The sequence below is a fragment of the Podarcis vaucheri genome (genome assembly GCF_965113315.1).
Source record: "Podarcis vaucheri genome assembly, chromosome: 11".
In the NCBI taxonomy this organism is placed as follows: Eukaryota; Metazoa; Chordata; class Lepidosauria; order Squamata; family Lacertidae; genus Podarcis; species Podarcis vaucheri.
In genome coordinates, this window is record NC_138749.1 from 18,034,124 (window position 1) to 18,052,656 (window position 18,533).

An 18,533-nucleotide genomic window follows, 5' to 3' on the forward strand; every position below is an offset into this window, starting at 1 on the left:
GCAAAGCAGAATGCGTTTCAAAGCGCTTTCCACTGCAAGGTACTACAACTCCCAGAAATCATTGCGGCAGCCGGGAGAACGTTGGCCCGGGCGGGTCGAGCGCGCGAGCTTCTGTTGCTGAGATTTCCGGAGCTGCGGGGACCTGGGCTTTGCTGCGATCGGTGTTGCAACCGGCACTGCAGCGCAAGGCGCGGGAGCCAGGAAAGTGGAGGGATCGGGGATCCCACCTCTCGGTGCATCATCGCGTCCGAGCGCCATGCACAGGTAAAGGGCGGCTAGGTAGGGGAGCGGATGCAGAGAAATATCAAGGGCGAGCGGGTCCCGCCGAAAGCTTAAGGCAGCTTGCGCGCGCTTTTGCCTTTCTAGGTTCTTCCAGTTAAAGGCTGCAGCCGTCCACACACAGGGTAGAGTAGTCCAGCTGCAAAGTGTAAGCCTGTATGCATAGGATCGGGCTGCAATTCATTTGCGGGTTGCACCATCCCGCCCACAATCTGCTATTTCTGTAAACGCGTTAGTATCTCTAGATTGATAGCATCCATAAACATCCCTGTTTAAAGTCCTGTCATTCTCTGCAGTCTGCAAGTGCACAAAAGCTGGACTGCGTGGAGTGCTACTGGTCACACTTCAGAGCTGTTGCATTGCCACTGAGTGCCAAAGCTTGGTCAGGTTTTTAAAAAACAACAATAAATATTTTTCTGTACCTAAAGCTTAATGGTTGTGAGGCTGCTCTGTGTGCTTTCCTTCGCCCCTTTTCTTACACACCAGTGGAAAATGCGCATGTGGGAATCTGCTCAGCAAATTTTTTTTAATTAGGAACAGATTGTGGGGGACCCTCTAAACCCTAGAAATTAATAAATTTATTAATAAAATTAATAAATTTTGATGATTTGGGATGTGAAGGGAGAAATATAAACTGCAAAGGAATACCTAAGCTAACTCATGCAAAACAACTTGGCCAAGCTAGGGCCATTAAGAAACAATACAAGGCTATTGAGGGACATTGGCAATGCAAGAGAACTGCCCTCCCCCCTGCCCTGAGTTGTGAAGGGGGGGTTGGAAGGTTGCCAGGGTTACTGTGTGTGAGGTGACAGGGAAAAGGGAACAAGTGGTTCTGGGAAGAAGGCTGGGATCCATGTTGGGCAGGCTGGCTGCAGGCTGGCTTGGAGAGATGACTTGGCTTGGTCTCCAGGGCTGCACTGCTGTGGGGTACAAGCCTCTCTTGAAATGACCATGCTGTAAGATCTGGGCTCCCTCCATGCACACTGAAGGTATAAATAGGTGGATAAACCATATTTCTTAAAGCTACAACAGTCTCTGCTGTGTCTCAATTCTCCAAAGGACCACAAACCCTGGGTGAGTGTCTGGAACCCCATGGGCTCTTGCCACCACGAGGCACCCAACTTTTGTAACAATACAAAAATACTTTGTGTGTGTGTCAGAGGCCTCAGAACACCTGTCGAAGGTGTCTGTGCAGTAGCTGTATGCACAAACCCTTGATTCCATTTCTTCAGGGACTACATGTTATGGGGATCATGCATACATGTATGTTGGTGTGCTGTCATATGTTACCTCCTGTGTGAAATGAAATGGATGTTCTCAAGCACTAAGGCCTACTGCACATTTGCATAGGATCCTATTTTATACTGAGTCATCCCTTTTAGCCTCTCCTGCATGTGTAGGCAAACTAAGGCCCGGGGGCCGGATCCAGCCCAATCGCCTTCTAAATCCGGCCCTTGGACGGTCCGGGAATCAGCGTGTTCTTACATGAGCAGAATGTGTGCTTTTATTTAAAATGCATCTATGGGTTATTTGTGGGGCATAGGAATTCATTATTTTTTTCATAATATAGTCCGGCCCTCCACAAGGTCTGAGGGACAGTGGACCGGCCCCCTACTGAAAAAGTTTGTTGACCCCTGCTCAGCTGCAACAGGCAGCAATTCTCCAAAGTTCTCAAACACAAGCTTTTCTCAGTCCTGTGTCCTGAAGTCCCCTTAGCTGGAGATGCCAGGGTTTGAACTCAGAAACATCCAGAGTTAAAGACCATATTGCACCACTAACACATCCCTCCCTCATCCATCTATGAGTTCTGCCAGCAACTCAGTCAATGCAAGCGCTGTTCTTGAAACATGCGAAACTAGTTATCAAACGGCAAAAAGGGTGATTCCCTCCTATTCAAAGCAAGTTCAACTATTGACTTGCTTAGCTGAGTGCCATATTGTGCAGTATTCAATGGGTTTGTTTTTTGGTGAGCAGGCAGCCTAACAGTTTTTCAGGCTGTCTAGGACATGTGTAAGCAACCTGTCTAGTTTCATACAGGTCTAAAAAATGGATCCGTATTATCTGCTCCCACCACCATCTTGGCCAGTCCCTCTGGTACACCCAGCTTTTACAAGCAGTAAAGTCCTTATTGCCATATTTTGAAGAGCAAAAAAGAGGGTGCTGTGATGACTCATTTTAAATACCCCTACTATATATAGGCTATAGAAGCTGTGATATATTGTTAAGGGGGGCAGGAGAAGAGAAGAGGAAAGCAAGTCTTCAGTCATCAGTTATGTCTGTGTCTCATCCAGAAAGAGAGGACGTATCCTGGAAAAAGAGGACACAGCAACCCTGCAATTAATGTAGATGCCCATACCTGAAATATTTGACCACCATGGCTGGAATGTGTGACCACTAGCCTCCAGGAGAAGACCACATTTCCCTTTCATGCAATTTTAGAAAACTATAATTCCGGAGGATATATTTATAGTTACTTTTTCTGCCTGTGTTGACATGTCTGCTGAAGTGCAACCATGGCTTGATACTAAGAGTGTGCCAATCTGTGTCTGGGCCTTTTTATTTCTTGCAGGAGACATCTCCAGGAAATTCCAGATTCAGGCAGCAACGTCACCGCTAGTTTCACATGGGGATGGGATCCCAGCAAGACTTCGGAGCTGCTCTCAGGCATGGGGGTGTCTGTTCTTAAGGATAAGCGAGGCAATGAGAACAGCCCCCAGGAACTGCTCATGTGCGTGGGACCACCCGCAAAACGGCAGAAAGTGAAGGAAAAGGAATTTACTATTGCCCGTAGACCCAGGCTGCTTAGAGAGGCAGGAGCAGGTAAAATGTAATAACAACAATACATATTCAACATACAGCCCTACCTCGGGTTAAATATGCTTCGGGATGAATATTTTCAGGTTGCGCTCCATGGTGACCCGGAAGTAACGGAGTGTGTTACTTCCAGGTTTCGCCGCATGTGCATGCGCAGATGCTCAAAATGACGTCATGCGCAGAAGTGGCGACCCGCGGATGTGGGTTGCGTTCATTTCAGGATGCGAACGGGGCTCCGGAACAGATCCCATTCGCATCCAGAGGTGTCACTTTATAGCTAATTGGTAATGTTAAAGATTAAATGGATTCAAACCTTGCTAAATAAATAAAAAAGTTCTCTATATATTTTGTTAATTGCATTACATCTAATGTTTTAAAGTGTGTTTTTATTACTATTTTTAAAGGAATATTTTATATTATTTTATGATGACAGCTTTTGATTAAGCAGTATATAAATCTTGTCAAATAAATACATTTACAGAGCCCTTGGATATACATATATATATATATATATAGGCACTAAGGAGTGTAGGAGAACTTCACAGTTTGTGTGTTTTAACAGTATGAATTGTCTTGATTTTAAAGCCTGTAGCCTTAATAACAGTGTCCCCATTTACATTCTATTTGTGGTATCTGTTTTCCCAAACCTCTGCACACAGGAGTCTCTTGGGATTCGTTGCCTGATGAACTGCTTCTGGGAATTTTCTCTTATCTGTCCTTGACAGATCTGCTGAAGGTTCCACAGGTTTGCCGGAGGTGGCATCGCCTTTCGTAAGTGATGGCTGAATTCTAAACTCGTATTATTTATTTTTGAATTTATGCCCCAACTTTCTAATAATAATAATAATACACAAGTCAGTAGATAGTGACTGACTGGGAGTCAGTCTAGCCCAGGGGTCTGCAACCTTTAAGACAAAAAGAGCCACTTGGACCCGTTTCCGAAGGGAAAAAAACCTGGGAGCCGCAAAACTCGTCATTATAAAAATAACTTTTTTGTCACTTTTTTAATTATTTCTTTGTTTGACTCCTCAGAATTACTCCTCCTCATAGAAATAAACGTTAAATTAACAAGTTACCTTTTTGTGTGTGTGTGTTCTTCACGCCCCTTCAAAACAGTGACCCTTACAGTGTAGCAGGTGGGCGGGCGGGAAGGTGATGTCGGGACGGTGCATGACTAACGCACGCACCGCCTCCATGTGACATCACAGCCAGTACAGTGCCCGCCACAGTGGGGAGTGTCGGGGCGCACAATGCGCCTCCTCCCCTCGCTAGTATCCGCCCCGGAGCCGTGGCAAAGGTGTAAAAGAGCCACATGCGGCTCCGGAGCCGTGGGTTGCAGACCCCTGGTCTAGCCAGTAGGGAATGCTTGCAGGGGCTGAGTCCCAAGAATATCTGTTGGACCGCAAGTTCCCCATCTCTGCTTTAGTGCATGAAAGAGGGCGTGCTCAGTATGCAAACAAAAACTCTAGAACTCAACCAGAATGGAAGAGCTGTGATCTACTTCCATCAGAAGTTTTAAGCAGTGAAGTGGAAGCCAGAGCTTTGCTATCAAAATTAGGATGCAATCCTTAAACTAGGGAGTGAACCCCAATAGACACAATGAGGCTCAACTTCTGAGTAAATATGAAGAGGATGCTGTTTCAAGAGCTTGCTAATGGCAACCTCTGCCGAAGCTTCCAGTTTGTTTTCTAACCACCCCACGATTTTCCTCCTTTAGGATTGACGAGTCGCTCTGGCAGACTCTCGACCTTGCAGGAAGGAATCTGCGGCCAGGTGTGATTGGCCATCTGCTGCCATTAGGTATAACTGCCTTCCGTTGTCCAAGGTCCTGTGTTGGCAACCCTTTGTTCAAAACAAGCAGGTAATGCTGTTCCAAATCCTCCTCTCCCCCCCCCCCCATTTTCTTGCCTTGTATTCAGGCCTGTGCTACCTACTCTCTTGCAACGTAATAATAATAATAATAATAATAATAATAATAATAATAATACAGTGGTACCTCAGCTTAAGTACTTAATTCGTTCTGGAGGTCCGTACGTAACCTGAAACTGTTCTTAACCTGAAGCACTACTTTAGCTAATGGGGCCTCCTGCTGCCACCGCACCGCTGGAGCACAATTTTTGTTCTTATCCTGAAGCAAAGTTCTTAACCTGAAGCACTATTTCTGGGTTAGCGGAGTCTGTAACCTGAAGCGTATGTAACCTGAGGTACCACTGTAATAAACTTTTATTTATACCCCGCCCTCCCCAGCCAAGACCGGGCTCAGGGCGGCTAACACCAAATATAAAACAGTTGATTGAAATACAATTTAAAAAACAAGATTAAAATACAACATTAAAATGCAGCCTCATTTCAGCAGGAACTCAAAAACTTTTGGGGGGATGAAAACGTCAAGTCTTCACCAAGGCTAACTATCCAGACTGGTCCTACGTGGGCCAGAAAAAAGCCAGGGACGTCCCCAAGTAGGAGTTCCGTCACAGAAGGAAAAAGGAAAAAAGAAAGAGGGGGAGGGGATCAAGCTAATTCCAAGCCAAAAGCCAGGCAGAACAACGCTGTCTTACAGGCCCTGCGGAAAGAAATCAGATCCTGCAGGGCCCTGGTCTCATGAGACAGAGCGTTCCACCAGGCCGGAGCCAGTGTTGAAAAGGCCCTGGCTCTGGTTGAGGCTAATCTGACTTCCTTAGGGCCCAGGACCTCTAGGGTGCTGCTATTTTTGGACCTTAAGGTCCTCCGTGGGGCATACCGGGAGAGGCGGTCCCGTAGGTACGAGGGTCCTAGGCTATAATAGCATAAAACCATAATAGTAGTTATATTCTACTACACCGGGAGCCTTAAGAGAGCTTGTCTACATTTTGACACTGAGAACCAGTGTAGCATTTTGTGTTGAATGTGGCTTTAAAAAAAAACCCATTCAGACCTGGATCTCTCTTTGTGTGTGGTGTTGGGAGAGCGATTGATCATCTCTCAGCCTAACCTGCCTTGACCAAGTGATTATGATTAACCACTTTTGTATCCTGCCTTTTCTCCAAGTAGCTCAACGCAGCATACACAGAGTTCTCCCCACCCCTTCCATTTTATCCTCAATAACAGCCTTGCAAGGTAGCTTAAGCTGAGAGATAGTGACTGACCCAAGGTCACCAGGGAACTTCATGGACTGGTTGAATCTTTCCTGGCCTTTGTCCCAAACTCTGACTTCTGCACCACATTAACTGATGTTTCTAGATTAATGGTATTTCAATATTAATATGCATTAGCTTGTTGGGTGAGTCATTTTGAATCTTTTCACTGTGGACCCCACATTGCTTTATGTAGCAAAATGAGCTAGTGAAGTCCTGAGATCAGGATTCTGTATTATACCGAGAAGAATACACCACTTCAGGTTGCAAAGAGGGTGTGTGTGTGTTTTGATTATATTTTTAAATTGCATTCTAAAACTCATTTTGCTTTTCCCCATCTCCCTGCTCCTCCCATTCTTTTGTAGACCTCTTCGGGTACAGCATCTAGACCTGTCAAATTGTACAATAAAAGTTGGAGATCTCCAAAGTATTCTGTGCAGGTGCCAGGAGCTACAGAACCTCAGCTTGGAAGGGCTTGAGCTTTCTGATGATATAATTAAGTGAGTGGGCAAAAAAAAAACAACCTTTTAACCTTTTTGCACAAGTAGACCTTACCAAATAACCAAATACTCTTGGGATGGCTGCATTTCAGGCACACAAGAGTTAACAGATGAAAGCCCAAAAAACCCAGGAAGCATACAAGAATTTCAAGGAGAAATGTATTTCAAAGATGCTAAAACAATGGAATAGTTTATTGTATGTACCTGACCCATTTTGGCAATAATGGCTTATTGTAAACAGACTGATCCCAAAATCTGTGTTTCAAAAAATCTTGCAGGGCCAAAACCTTTCAATTTTTTGGAAAACAGGGTCTAAGCCAAGCTTAGGAAATTGTAGTTAGCTTAAACCAGGGGTCAGCAAACTTTTTCAGGAGGGGGCCGGATTAACGAGCCTGGTGGGCTGTATCCGGCCCATGGGCCTTAGTTTGACAACCTCTGGCTTAAACTATGGTTCATTTAGGAGTTAGGATCATAAACCATAGTTTAATCAAAAGTTCCTCTGAGGGCATTCCCATTTATTCCTCATTGTTGTGCCCCAGTAATGGAGGAGAGTAGAGAGTATGAGAACTCAAAGCTCATAGTTCATTACTGTAGCACTAAACTGCCTTATGTAGAAGTCAACCAGTATCAGAGGTGGGCAACTATTTCTCTGTTGAGCACTACATTCATTTAGGGATACTCTTTAGAAGGCGGGAAGTCAGAGCCAAAAGTGAATGGGGCAACCCTGTCTTTTCACCTGCTCCTTCCTCTGTACCCAGCAAGCTGCCATGGCAGGGAAAGGTCACACTCACAGATCTGAACTGACAGCTTGCAGAGCGCTTTGGAAATATTATGGCTTCAGAACATTGTAGTCAATGCTTAAAAATGTTTCCATGTGAAGGAGTGCAGTGTGGACATTGGAAGGTATATCACCAGCCTCTTGCAGTTTTCCCTGCTGCTCCCTAAGGGCCACAGGTGCTGGTGTGGAGACTGGCTTTGTGAACAGGCAGTTTAATGTCTTATTTCTTCTCACCTTTCAGAAATATAGCACACAACCCCTGTTTGGTGCGACTAAACCTGTCTGGATGCTCTGGGTTCTCTGCAGAAGCCTTGGAGACAATGCTGGACAGTTGCCCCAGGTAGTAAAAGTTCGCTTATGCAAGAAGCAACAGTAGATTTAGCACTGGCAAGATGCAGACAAACCGGATATGTTTGCAGAAACTCTTAACCAAGAAATCTGCTTGAGAGGGAAATGCATGCAACAAGCTGTGCTTGTTTCTGTTTTCACTCCACTGTCGTTCTGCTGAGCCATAAAATGAGTTTTAAATAGTTTTGTGTATAGACTGTTCTTGCTTATTTCTGCGAATTTTATTTCTGCAAATTAGTTTTTGCTCGACCTGTTTGTTCCTTAAAAAAATCAGTTTTATTAAAGGCCTTCAACATATAATACAATACAAACCAAACAAAGCTAACATCTAAAAAGAGCAGAATAATAAAAAGGAAAAGAGGACACCCACCCAACTTGTTTGCTCTGAATAGTCTTTTAAAGTTGACACTTAGTTCTGATTAGGCTTGTTCATTCACTTTCTTCTTGGTAAAGAACATTTCATCCACTTATTGGTAGGAACAAATTAGCCCATTTCTCTGTAAGCTTAAGAGCAAATGCAGCTTTAACAGCAAGAGGGATTCTCATTTGCCTTAACAACATGACAGTGTCCTGGAATATAGGAGGCAGCTTTATACATAGCCTGGCAGTTTATCCATCTAGATTAATATTACCTACACTGACTGGCAGCAGCTGTCCAGAATATCAGACTGGTTTCCCCCCAACCTTCCTTGGAGATGTTGAGGCTTGGTCCTGAGAGCCCACAAACAGGACAGGAAGGTGATAGCCCTCTCCTTTTGTTTGTAAGCAATGATTTGGAGACATGTTGCCTCTGATCCTATAGGTGAAAAACCATCCTGAATAATAGCCCTTGACAGCTTTCTCCTCTGTGAATTTGTCTCATGTCCTTTTGAAGCCATCAGATTAGTGGCCATCAACATGTCTTATGACAGTGAATTCTGTACATTCATTATGTGTGGGGAACACTTTCTATCGATAAACTTTGTTGTATAAACATGGGTGTGTATTTTTTTAAAAAAATGTTAGTTAAGATTTCCATTTATATTGTGTTTGGGTTTTTGTTTCTTTCCAGCATCTAGAAAATGGATAGTGAAATTGCGTCCCTCCAGTCTTTTTCTGGATGACAATTTCCACCATCCCTGACCATTGGCCTTGCTGGCTGGGCCTGATGGGAGTTGGGAGTCCATAACATCTATCTGGAAGCCCACAAATCCCCCCACCATAATAAACAAATAATAAATGAACGTGTGTCTTGAAAGTAATGTTTTCTCAACTTGTACACAGATTGGAAGAGCTGAACTTGGCCTGGTGTGACTTCACAGTTGATCACGTGAAAGCAGCAGTCAGCCACATTTCTCCAACGGTAACACAGCTGAACCTCAGTGGATACAGGCAGAATCTACTGATGCCAGGTGAGAGGCCAATTTTACCTTGAAACCAGCTTGCTCGAGTAACCTACCATCCACACTTGGAAGCCTGCTGTGCGAATAACTCTAGTCTTCTATTACAGTAAATTTTGGGAATGAAGCAAACTTGCAAGAAGGAACGTTTTAAGATACCGTATTTTTTGCTCTATAAGACTCACTTTTTCCCTCCTAAAAAGTAAGGGGTAATGTGTGTGCGTCTTACGGAGCGAATGCAGGCTGCGCAGCTATCACAGAAGCCAGAACAGCAAGAGGGATCGCTGCGCAGTGAAAGCATATTCTGAGATTCAGAATATTTTTTTTTCTTGTTTTCCTCCTCCAAAAACTAGGTGTGTCTTGTGGTCTGGTGCATCTTATAGAGCGAAAAATACGCTAATGTGAAATGTATGCCTACAGCTGCAGGAACGAGAGTGTTGAAATGTGTAACTTTAAGGCATTTTTATCTCTAGGCAAAAACTGTACTGCCTGTTGACGTGTGATGACCAGATTGCATTTGACTTTTCATTTCAGATATCAAAACATTAACCGAGAGGTGTTCCAGTCTAGTCCATTTAGATTTAAGGTAAGAATTTGAGTGTTAACAACACACACACACACACACACACACACACACACACACACAGCGCCTCATAGTTGTGTCTCTGAAGTCCAGTGCTAAGGAATAAATCAAGGTCACCAACACAAGGATTCCTGCTAGTGCAATGGGACTTTCCTGTGCCCTCCCCAAATTTGCTCCAGATAGTTGGGGGAACCCATAGAACAAATTTATGGGTTATGCAGTGGGCGGAGGGGGAGAATGTTCCACTGTGCAAAATTGGAAACCATTGCACCAACAGAATGTTTACATAGCGCTACTTTCAGTACAGCCCAATAGTACTACAGTCGTACCTTGGATCTCAAACACCTTGCAGCTCAAATGTTTTGGCTCCCGGACACCGCAAATCCAGAAGTGAGTGTTTCAGTTTGCGAACATTTTTTGAAAGCCCTACATCCGACGCAGCTTCTGATCGAGTGCAGGAAGCTCCTGCAGCTAATCGGAAGCTGCACCTTGGTTGTCGAACATTTTCGGAAGTCGAGTGGGCTTCCGGAACGGATTCCATTCAACAACCAAGGTACGACTGTATTTTGAGTCTAATCATGTAGTATCAAGTCTGAGGAGCAGAACAGGCTAAGGGCTGCATGGACTTGGGGTTCAACCCACAGTGGTCTATATGTCAAAGTGGGTGTTCACATTTAAAATAACATTCTGTTTTGAAAGTGACAGATCAGGGGGTTTCACAAAAACCTTTCAGCTGTCCAGATTTACAGCAGGGGACTCATGGGGAGTGATCAGTAAAAACCTGTTTCCCCAAAATTAATTTTCTTATTTAAAAAAGGAATGGGCAGATTTGTGAGGCCACAAAAAAACACTTTGGCATTGCAGGAGGGGAAGGGAAGCAAATGCCTGCAAGTTCCCGTGTGAGATTGGGAGGGGTGGCCAATGCAACTGTTTCTAAGCAGGCAGCAAGTGGCAGTCTTGCTGCTCAAACAAAGCAGCTGTGGATCCTCTCTTCTCCAAAGGAAATCTCCTATTTCCATCATCTCCCCAAAATCTGCATGAGAGCATACACAGCATGAGGAACTTTTAAATGGGGATTATTTTGGACGTAGAAAGTGTCTTCTTGTGATGCCCACTTCCTCCAAGCCACCTTTTAAATGGATGAGAGGTTGCCCTTTAGTGATAGAGTGCCCTCCATAAAACGTCAGCTCCCATAGACCTCCCTTCTTCCATGCAGTCTCCATAAATTCAGTTTCTGTAGAGAGTCTGACTGTAAAAGTACTTGGGATAACCGGAAACTAGTCTGCAAAACTATGATTGTGCTAAATATGTTCCTTTATTATTCTACTAGCCTGCCAAGCTTATATATGCAGAGGCTGGAGTTCTTAAATCAGTTGCTGTTTTTCATTACAGTGACAGTGTTATGTTGAAGCCGGATTGCTTTCAGTATTTCCACCATCTGGCGTCTCTTGAACACCTGGGTCTTAGTCGATGCTATCAGATACCTCCTGCAGCCCTACTGTGAGTAATGTTAACTACTTCAAATCAATAAAAGCAGAAGGTGTTATTCAACTAAGTTTTACTTTGAGTATACCCAGTGAAAATAGTCTGCTTTTCAAGTGGTGTGAGGGTCACTCCACTATGTACCAGACCTTCTGCATGAAAGATAGCAAACATGGACTGCAACTCCCAATCAGCCCCAGCCAGTTTGATCAATGGTCAGGGATAGGAACTGTAGTCCAACATCTTAAATTAGATACCCGTTTCAGAGTTTGGTGTGGCGCTGTGAGTAGGATCACATGTGCCTCTGCGCCCTGCACCAATTTCCAAGTATCCATTCTTTCATGCAAGCCATATCTGCTCCTCGCCCCCCACAATATTTGCGCTCTCTCTTCGTGCTACCTTATCAGGGACATCTCACCATTGAAAGGGCTGCTCATCACCTTAAATCTTCTCTGCCAACGTTTATTTCCTAGCCTGTTGCACCACACCTTTTCCTGAGTTGTTTTGTTTGCAATCCTATATCTTAAATCTGAGTAGATATGTATAAGATGGTGTTATTAAGGAACATGTAACAAGTTAATAAAAGGGTGTCCATAGGCCTGTTATGAGTGCATAAATGCGTTCTGCCATTATTTAGTATAGTGGGACCCAGTTCTCGTTAGCATGTCATCCTCCAAATGTCCACTTCGTTAGCAAAGCCCAAACCACAAGGAACATATTCATCGGTTTGCATGCCTTGTAATGTTGTTTGACAAATGGATGTTGGAGTTTCTGTAGCTTTGCGAACCTGTCAACCGCCTCCTGTTATGTGGCAACCAGATATCTCGGTTTCTGCCTAAGGGGCTTCTTGTTCATTTTAAGAGGGGAGGAAGAAGAAGAAGAAGAAGAGTTTGGATTTGATATCGCGCCTTTCACTCCCCTTCAGGAGTCACAAAGCGGCTAACATTCCCCTTTCCCTTCTTCCTCCCCCACAACAAACACTCTGTGAGGTGAGTGGGGCTGAGAGACTTCAAAGAAGTGTGACTGGCCCAAGGTCACCCAGCAGCTGCATGTGGAGGAGCGGAGACGCGAACCTGGTTCCCCAGATTACGAGACTACCGCTCTTAACCACTACGTTACACTGGCTCTCAGTAAGGAATGGGGATGCTGTAGAGCAGGGTGGGTTTGGAGTATCTTGCCATCCTCCAGTCTTTCTTTGTGTTTGGCACAGTATGACATGTACTGCTGTACCCTTAATCCAACGCCCCAAGATCACAAACATTGCAAAGTATTTGCATGGGCAAGACCCCCTTCTCATGCAAACCATTCTGTCATCTGGTAGTCAAATGGACCTTAGGGAAGGATGGTTAGGGGCACAGCCTTTGTTGTATGGCTCGTGCTGCCACTCTGTATTTCAGATCTGACAAATTGCATTATCCAGTTCCCTGTCGTTCTTTTCACTTAACTTTCCTTTTTGTTGTTGTTATAGTGAACTTGGTGACATAGCCACACTCAAATCACTCCAGGTTTTTGGAATAGTGACTGCCAGCTCCCTTCAACTCTTGAAGGCAACACTTCCTCGCCTAAAGATCAACATCTCCCATTTTACACCTATTGCAAGGCCCACCGTGGGCTGTAAAAGGAACGAACAGATTTGGGGAATCCAATGCAGACTGAACTTGAAAAGTCCAGTTGGTTTTTAAAATGGCTTGAAAGACATTTTTAGCTACTACCAAGAGCTGTGATGCATCCTCGAAGGACGGTCGAGTTCATAGGTTGTGTTTTAATCTTGTTTTATTTTGTGACAGGCGCTGCAGTCCACATCTTTCTAAATGGACTTAAATCAGTTTGTGTGCAAGTGCTGTCAATCATACTTCTGCTGAACTGTATTAAAAACCTGCTAATTATGTGCAAATAGTTGACATTAAGCAACATGAACCCCATGCTTTTCGAAACACTATTGAAAAACAAGCTAAGTGTGATTTTTAAATATTAAAACGCTCAAAAATTTTATATACTGTTTCAGCTCTGTAGCTAAACTAATGTGGCAATCTTATCAATGGTCTCACACACAACTGCACTCTTGTAAGAAGGTGGCTTCAAGGAACTACCATCTTCAGAGGTTCTCCCCTCTTTTCTGGTTGATATATTGGTCTGCACTAGAGAATATTTGGAGGGAGTGGGGGTAGTCTGTAGTTCTAACTGGCACTAGCATTTGTTACTGTGTTCAATCTTTTTCTCTGCATGGAAAGTTAACTGAAGCCAACTTTGGAGGAGAGCTGTACACACAATCCCAATATAGTCTTAGGTGAAAGAATACTAGGCTCTGTTAAATAAAATAAAATGGAAAGTAATGATGGAAGGCCTTTAAAACCATGTGAGATGAAACTTTACTGGCAATAATCTGAATACGTACTTTGAAGTTCGTGCTTGGAATAAGGCATTTAGCTGAACTCTTTTATTCAAAGCACCATTGAGATTTATGTTGCTCACTCCTCACTCATCCTTTGAAGTGTAGTATATGTCAAATAGCCAACACTACTGCTCTTCTTGATTAAGAGAGAGGAGTTAGTGCTGTGTTCACTCTTCATATGCTTTATAATTGCTCAGAATGCGTTTATCTGTTTCCTAAATTCACAACTACACTGGGGCTATTTAAATCTTAGTGTTCAGTGATGGCAGTTGAACATCACATCACAGAAGAAAAATTATTCCACAATTGCACAGATATATGGCTGTTCTCTTTCCCTGCCTCCAAAATGAATAATGAAGATGCAGAAGGTAAAACTGAAAAGCAGTGGGCAGTGTTAGCATTTTCTTTAAGATCTATTTGTTCTCCCCAATCTAGACCAATTTGTGTAGTAGAATACCGTACTTTTAATTGTATACTGTATTCTGACAATTGATGAAGAATCACTATAGGGGTGGTTCCCCCCCCCACACACACACCTGTAGCACTGACAAGTACATAATTTCATTAGTAAAAGCAACTTTCACATTTAAGATTCATTTTGAATCTATTAGGATTTATAAGGAACGGCATAGGTTTGTGTTTTTACCTTGTATTTTCATGTTGTGAACTGCTCTGAAATCTACAGATGAACGACAGTATTATATCTATATGTGTATCTGTATCTATCTATATATAGATGGCCAAGAACATTTTTATAACAAGTATTGGAGATTTACATCTGAAGTAGTCTTCAAGCATCAGAGACACATAAAATACTTCCAAAACACTAGCTCACCTTTATTACATTAATTGCTATCCACCTCATACATTATTTCTCAGTAACACCAAATATCAACGCCTTTATTTTTAGTAAGATGCGGAATCCTGGTTAAAATATTAACAGGAACACTTTAGTCCAGGATGCTAGAATTAGACCATTTTAGGAGGGGATATGTTGGCTTTCATACTTGCACACATTTCACATATACAATTGCCCTATCAGCTCCCTTAACACCAAACAATTTATATAGAAATACATCTTTAAATAGCTTGAATTGTCTTTCTAAAGATTGTCTTGTTTTTATGAACATTCTTCACCCCCTGTTCCCATTAGAGCCAACGTACATGTTAAGCTGTGAGACCTGTGATTGATCTGGATTTTTGTGTGTGCGCATTTTTTAATCACACCAAATATAGCCATGGTGGTGGGGAGCTGCTAATTAGAGCAGTCCAACAGGGCGCCAACACCACAACTGCCCACATCGCTTTCACATGCTATATCCTTCTTTGCAGGGCAAAAGGGGGGTAGGGGAAGAAACAGATGAGCCTTTACTATAACCTGTATTTCCCCATTACTTGGAACCAGATTTGTTGTATCTAGTCATCAGAACAAAGTAAGTGGAACCACTTCACAAGAAAACAACTTGGAAGGGTGGTGCTAGCACAAAGTACAGTCTCTTTCAAGCAAGGCTCAACACAGATTGTGGCTCATGTCCTACCTCTGTTATTATACCATGCAGCACTCCTTTCCAAAGATTTCTTTTTTAAACTAGAGGGGAGAGAAGAGGTCAAAAAGCAACTCCACACACACAGGAAAGTGCCCATGACTTGTAGCAGGAAATGCTATAATCTGCCACCACACTCTCAAGTCCACAGGTACCTTTTCAATGGCTACTATCCCCACTCCCCATAATAAGGATTATTATTATTTTTGGCTTAGGGAGGGGGTTGGCTGAAAGAGGAGCAGTTGATAAAGTGAGCTTATTGGGGGTTTACCCTAAACTTAAAAAAACAAAACAAAAAAACCCACACATGATTTTATAAATGTTTGACACAGACACTCAAAAAACTAGTACAATGCTTGCCTGTCACAAACCAAGACCAGTAGAGGGCACTCAGGAACACTTCAAATGTGCAATAATAGTATAGTATTTTATTTTGTCATCTGTGCAAATTCACATTTCAGATCACCCCGAAGGACAGCTATCGTTTGATCCTTTTTCCGTTTGAAGGCCTGCATTACATTTAAACTATTGTTTTTGGCTAATAGGTTTGAGAAAGCAATTGCCCTTGCTTACAACTTTGTAAGCTTGCCTAAGTACTTGTCTTTATATAAAACACTTTAAAGACTTCATCACGTTGGCACAGTAGAGTATTTTATTTTGAGAGCCATGATCTATTTGCCTCATGGGTACAGAATCCCCACACAGCCCTGTTTCCCTATCCCTTCACTTTATGTGTATTGGCAGTGGGACAGAACGCGGGAAACATGGGGTATGTGCATATGTAGGGGAAGGCTCTGGTGAGGCTTATCAGAATTTTTAAAGTACAGGCATTGGCCCCATGGTGTGGGTTGATCATGCTCCAAGTTGAGTCATTTTTAAAACTTAGATTGAGAAGTTCATAAAACAGTTGCAATCTTGGTGGATGAATTTCACAGCTTTCTCCATTTCAAATTATTACAGCACCTTTTCACATTCTGTGGTTACTATTCCTCATCTTAAATTGATTTACTTGGAAGCAAGTTCCACTGAATTCAGTGGACACACTACATTTCCAAACAACCTATAAAGCCCCAGCCGTACCAATACAGATCACGGGATACTTTGACTGATGGGAAATTTTGTACAATACATATTTTAAGTGGGAGCTTTTAAGATTCCGTTAAGTTCTTCACAGTGTAGTTTAAGGAGCTAGTATAATGGCTTCACTTTTTCTTTTCTTAAAAGGTGGCCTTGTAAAATAAACTTACACCTTTTAAAAACTGCTTCTGAACTTTAACTTTTGGTGTTATGTTCTGAAGACATAAGGTTATTTGAACTTCTTATTGTGTACTTTAAACAGGCCTCATCACTTACCTGACTCACACCGAGGGTTCATTACCACTATTTAAAATGTAAACAGTGAATGCATTAGGCAGTATTCTCAAAACACTGCACTGTGCTTGGGTTTAGTAGCGTCAACCAATAAACTACACAATACACTACTGAATACTGTGTTTGCAGATAATCATATGGCTAGTTCAAAGAAACAATGGTGAGTAGTCAGCTCTAAGTCACAGTTCTATGGTTTGTAATGCCTTATCTACATAGCAAAAGAACATGAGTTCCAGTAATGTGAAATTGGCTCAAATTGGTCACAATCATGTACCTTTAAAAAACACTGAATACAGGCTGCATTGTAAAATGAGTACTTTTCGAAACGTCCAAGTATTTCCTCACTGCACAAGTGGAGTTCCCCCCTCCCCCCGTTGTACCCATTTCATAAAGCATTCAGTGTCTTACAAACACCTGCATTTTAAAAAGGAATGGTATGTATTTTCACTAATTAGCCTTGGTAAGCAGGGGACTTATTTGTGCGGGAAGGGATGGCAAAAAAGCATCCTTCTGACATGACTTGGCTTTGTAATTTGCCTCATCACTTGGCTATGCCATTGCTCACACTCTTCCCCCAGCAAAAACGGGGCTTCAGCATGGACCACAGGAACTTCTCCCTTCCGGTCTACTGGGTCATACCTTAGAGGCCCAATCAGGAACCCTGACAGTGCTGTATTAAATAAATGGAAGTTCAAGACCGAGTGCCAAAAATCATTACCATATGCTTTCTGGTGGGAAATTTATCACAAATCTACCGTAACACATTTTTCAAAACACAGCTGAAACTGTTGGCAAGCCAGATTTTCAACAGGTAGTGGGGATAATCTCAAGTGAGTTTTATTCTTGCTATTGAACAGGTGGACAACCTGTAGCCCTCCAGATGTTGCTGGTCCCAGCCAGGGCTGATGGAAGTTGCAGTCCAGCAACATCTGGAAAGCCATAGGTTCCTCATACAGAAAATAGGCACAACATCAAACTAGTGAGTTTGGGGAGCTTAGACACAAGATGCTGGGTTTATGGTACTGAACTGTAGAAAAACTAAAGCAATGAAAACCATTACAATCAAACATGACCAATCAGAAAAGTAAAATTCTTGGGTGTATATAAAAGGGTTACTTTTGGGTAGCTAAATTCAAACACTAACCTAACCTTTTTGCTTAATTACTTTTAACATAATTTGCTTTTAGAAACCAATGAAATACATATGGGGGGGGGAATCAGGGCATTTTGCAGAATCAGTACTAGATAGCTACTACAGAACTGTACAGTTTATTAACACTAATTTGTTCCAAGCCCTGTCTTAGGTTTTAAAGTATCCTGCCAGATTCGTTAAGATTTTGAAGAGTCGCGATTTTGCCGACTTCACAAACACTGGTTTTCCAAGAAATACTCATCCAAAAGGAATGAAAAGCCGTTTCAATTGTTGCTTCCCAATGTCTGTCTATATGAAAGAGCAAGTTCCACATCTGAAATAAGGCAGCATCCCTTCTTTGAATTGTGAGTAGTTCAAACTTTTTCTTCATTCGTCGAGCAAAACAGTACGCAGTGCATCTTCTGTATTGATCAATATTGACGCTATTGCTCCATCATTAAATTCAAATGAAGTTCCTCCATCTACAACCATACAGGCATCCCAGCAACGAGAGCGAATGCAAACTCTGAAAATACATTTAAAGAACACTACTACAGACCTACAAATCAAGCGAACAGTTTCATTTACAATGGGGAGCTAGAAGGAATACACTATTTTACAAAAGTCATGCTTGAGTAATTTTATCGCTATTAGTCCCTACACTATTGAATGTAAAATCAGGTCATACCTACTTAACCAATTAAAAATGTAAATCCATTCACTGGTATGCTAGTTTTAAGATCTCATCTGTCAAATGACACCTACTCAGCTGCCCAGTTTAACCAACGGCAAAATACAGATACTATGACAGAACCATA

General features: G+C 42.6%; 2 protein-coding genes across 5 annotated transcripts in view; one reads left to right on the forward strand and one right to left on the reverse strand.

Moving 5' to 3' along the window:
* Window positions 1-43: 43 nt before the first annotated feature.
* On the forward strand, window positions 44-13,658 carry SKP2 (S-phase kinase associated protein 2). Of its 2 annotated transcripts, none has more exons than XM_082242121.1 (10): window positions 44-264; window positions 2,849-3,099; window positions 3,756-3,864; window positions 4,811-4,954; window positions 6,572-6,706; window positions 7,726-7,824; window positions 9,096-9,223; window positions 9,746-9,797; window positions 11,187-11,294; window positions 12,745-13,658. In XM_082242121.1, exons 1-10 carry the CDS (start codon window positions 257-259, stop codon window positions 12,956-12,958), a joined length of 1,248 nt encoding a protein of 415 aa, XP_082098247.1. In that variant the 5' UTR covers window positions 44-256; the 3' UTR covers window positions 12,959-13,658. The 2 variants fall into 2 exon arrangements, with proteins under 2 accessions (XP_082098247.1, XP_082098246.1); XM_082242120.1 differs by having other exon boundaries at window positions 47-264; window positions 3,753-3,864.
* An 823-nt stretch (window positions 13,659-14,481) lies between these two features.
* NADK2 (NAD kinase 2, mitochondrial) overlaps window positions 14,482-18,533 on the reverse strand; it is a 28,898-nt gene continuing 24,846 nt past the window's right edge. For all 3 annotated transcript variants that reach the window (XM_082242051.1, XM_082242052.1, XM_082242053.1), the window contains one exon: window positions 14,482-18,241. In XM_082242051.1, coding sequence (XP_082098177.1) covers window positions 18,103-18,241 — 139 coding nt within the window. In that variant the 3' untranslated portion in view covers window positions 14,482-18,102. The remainder of the gene's footprint in view (window positions 18,242-18,533) is intronic.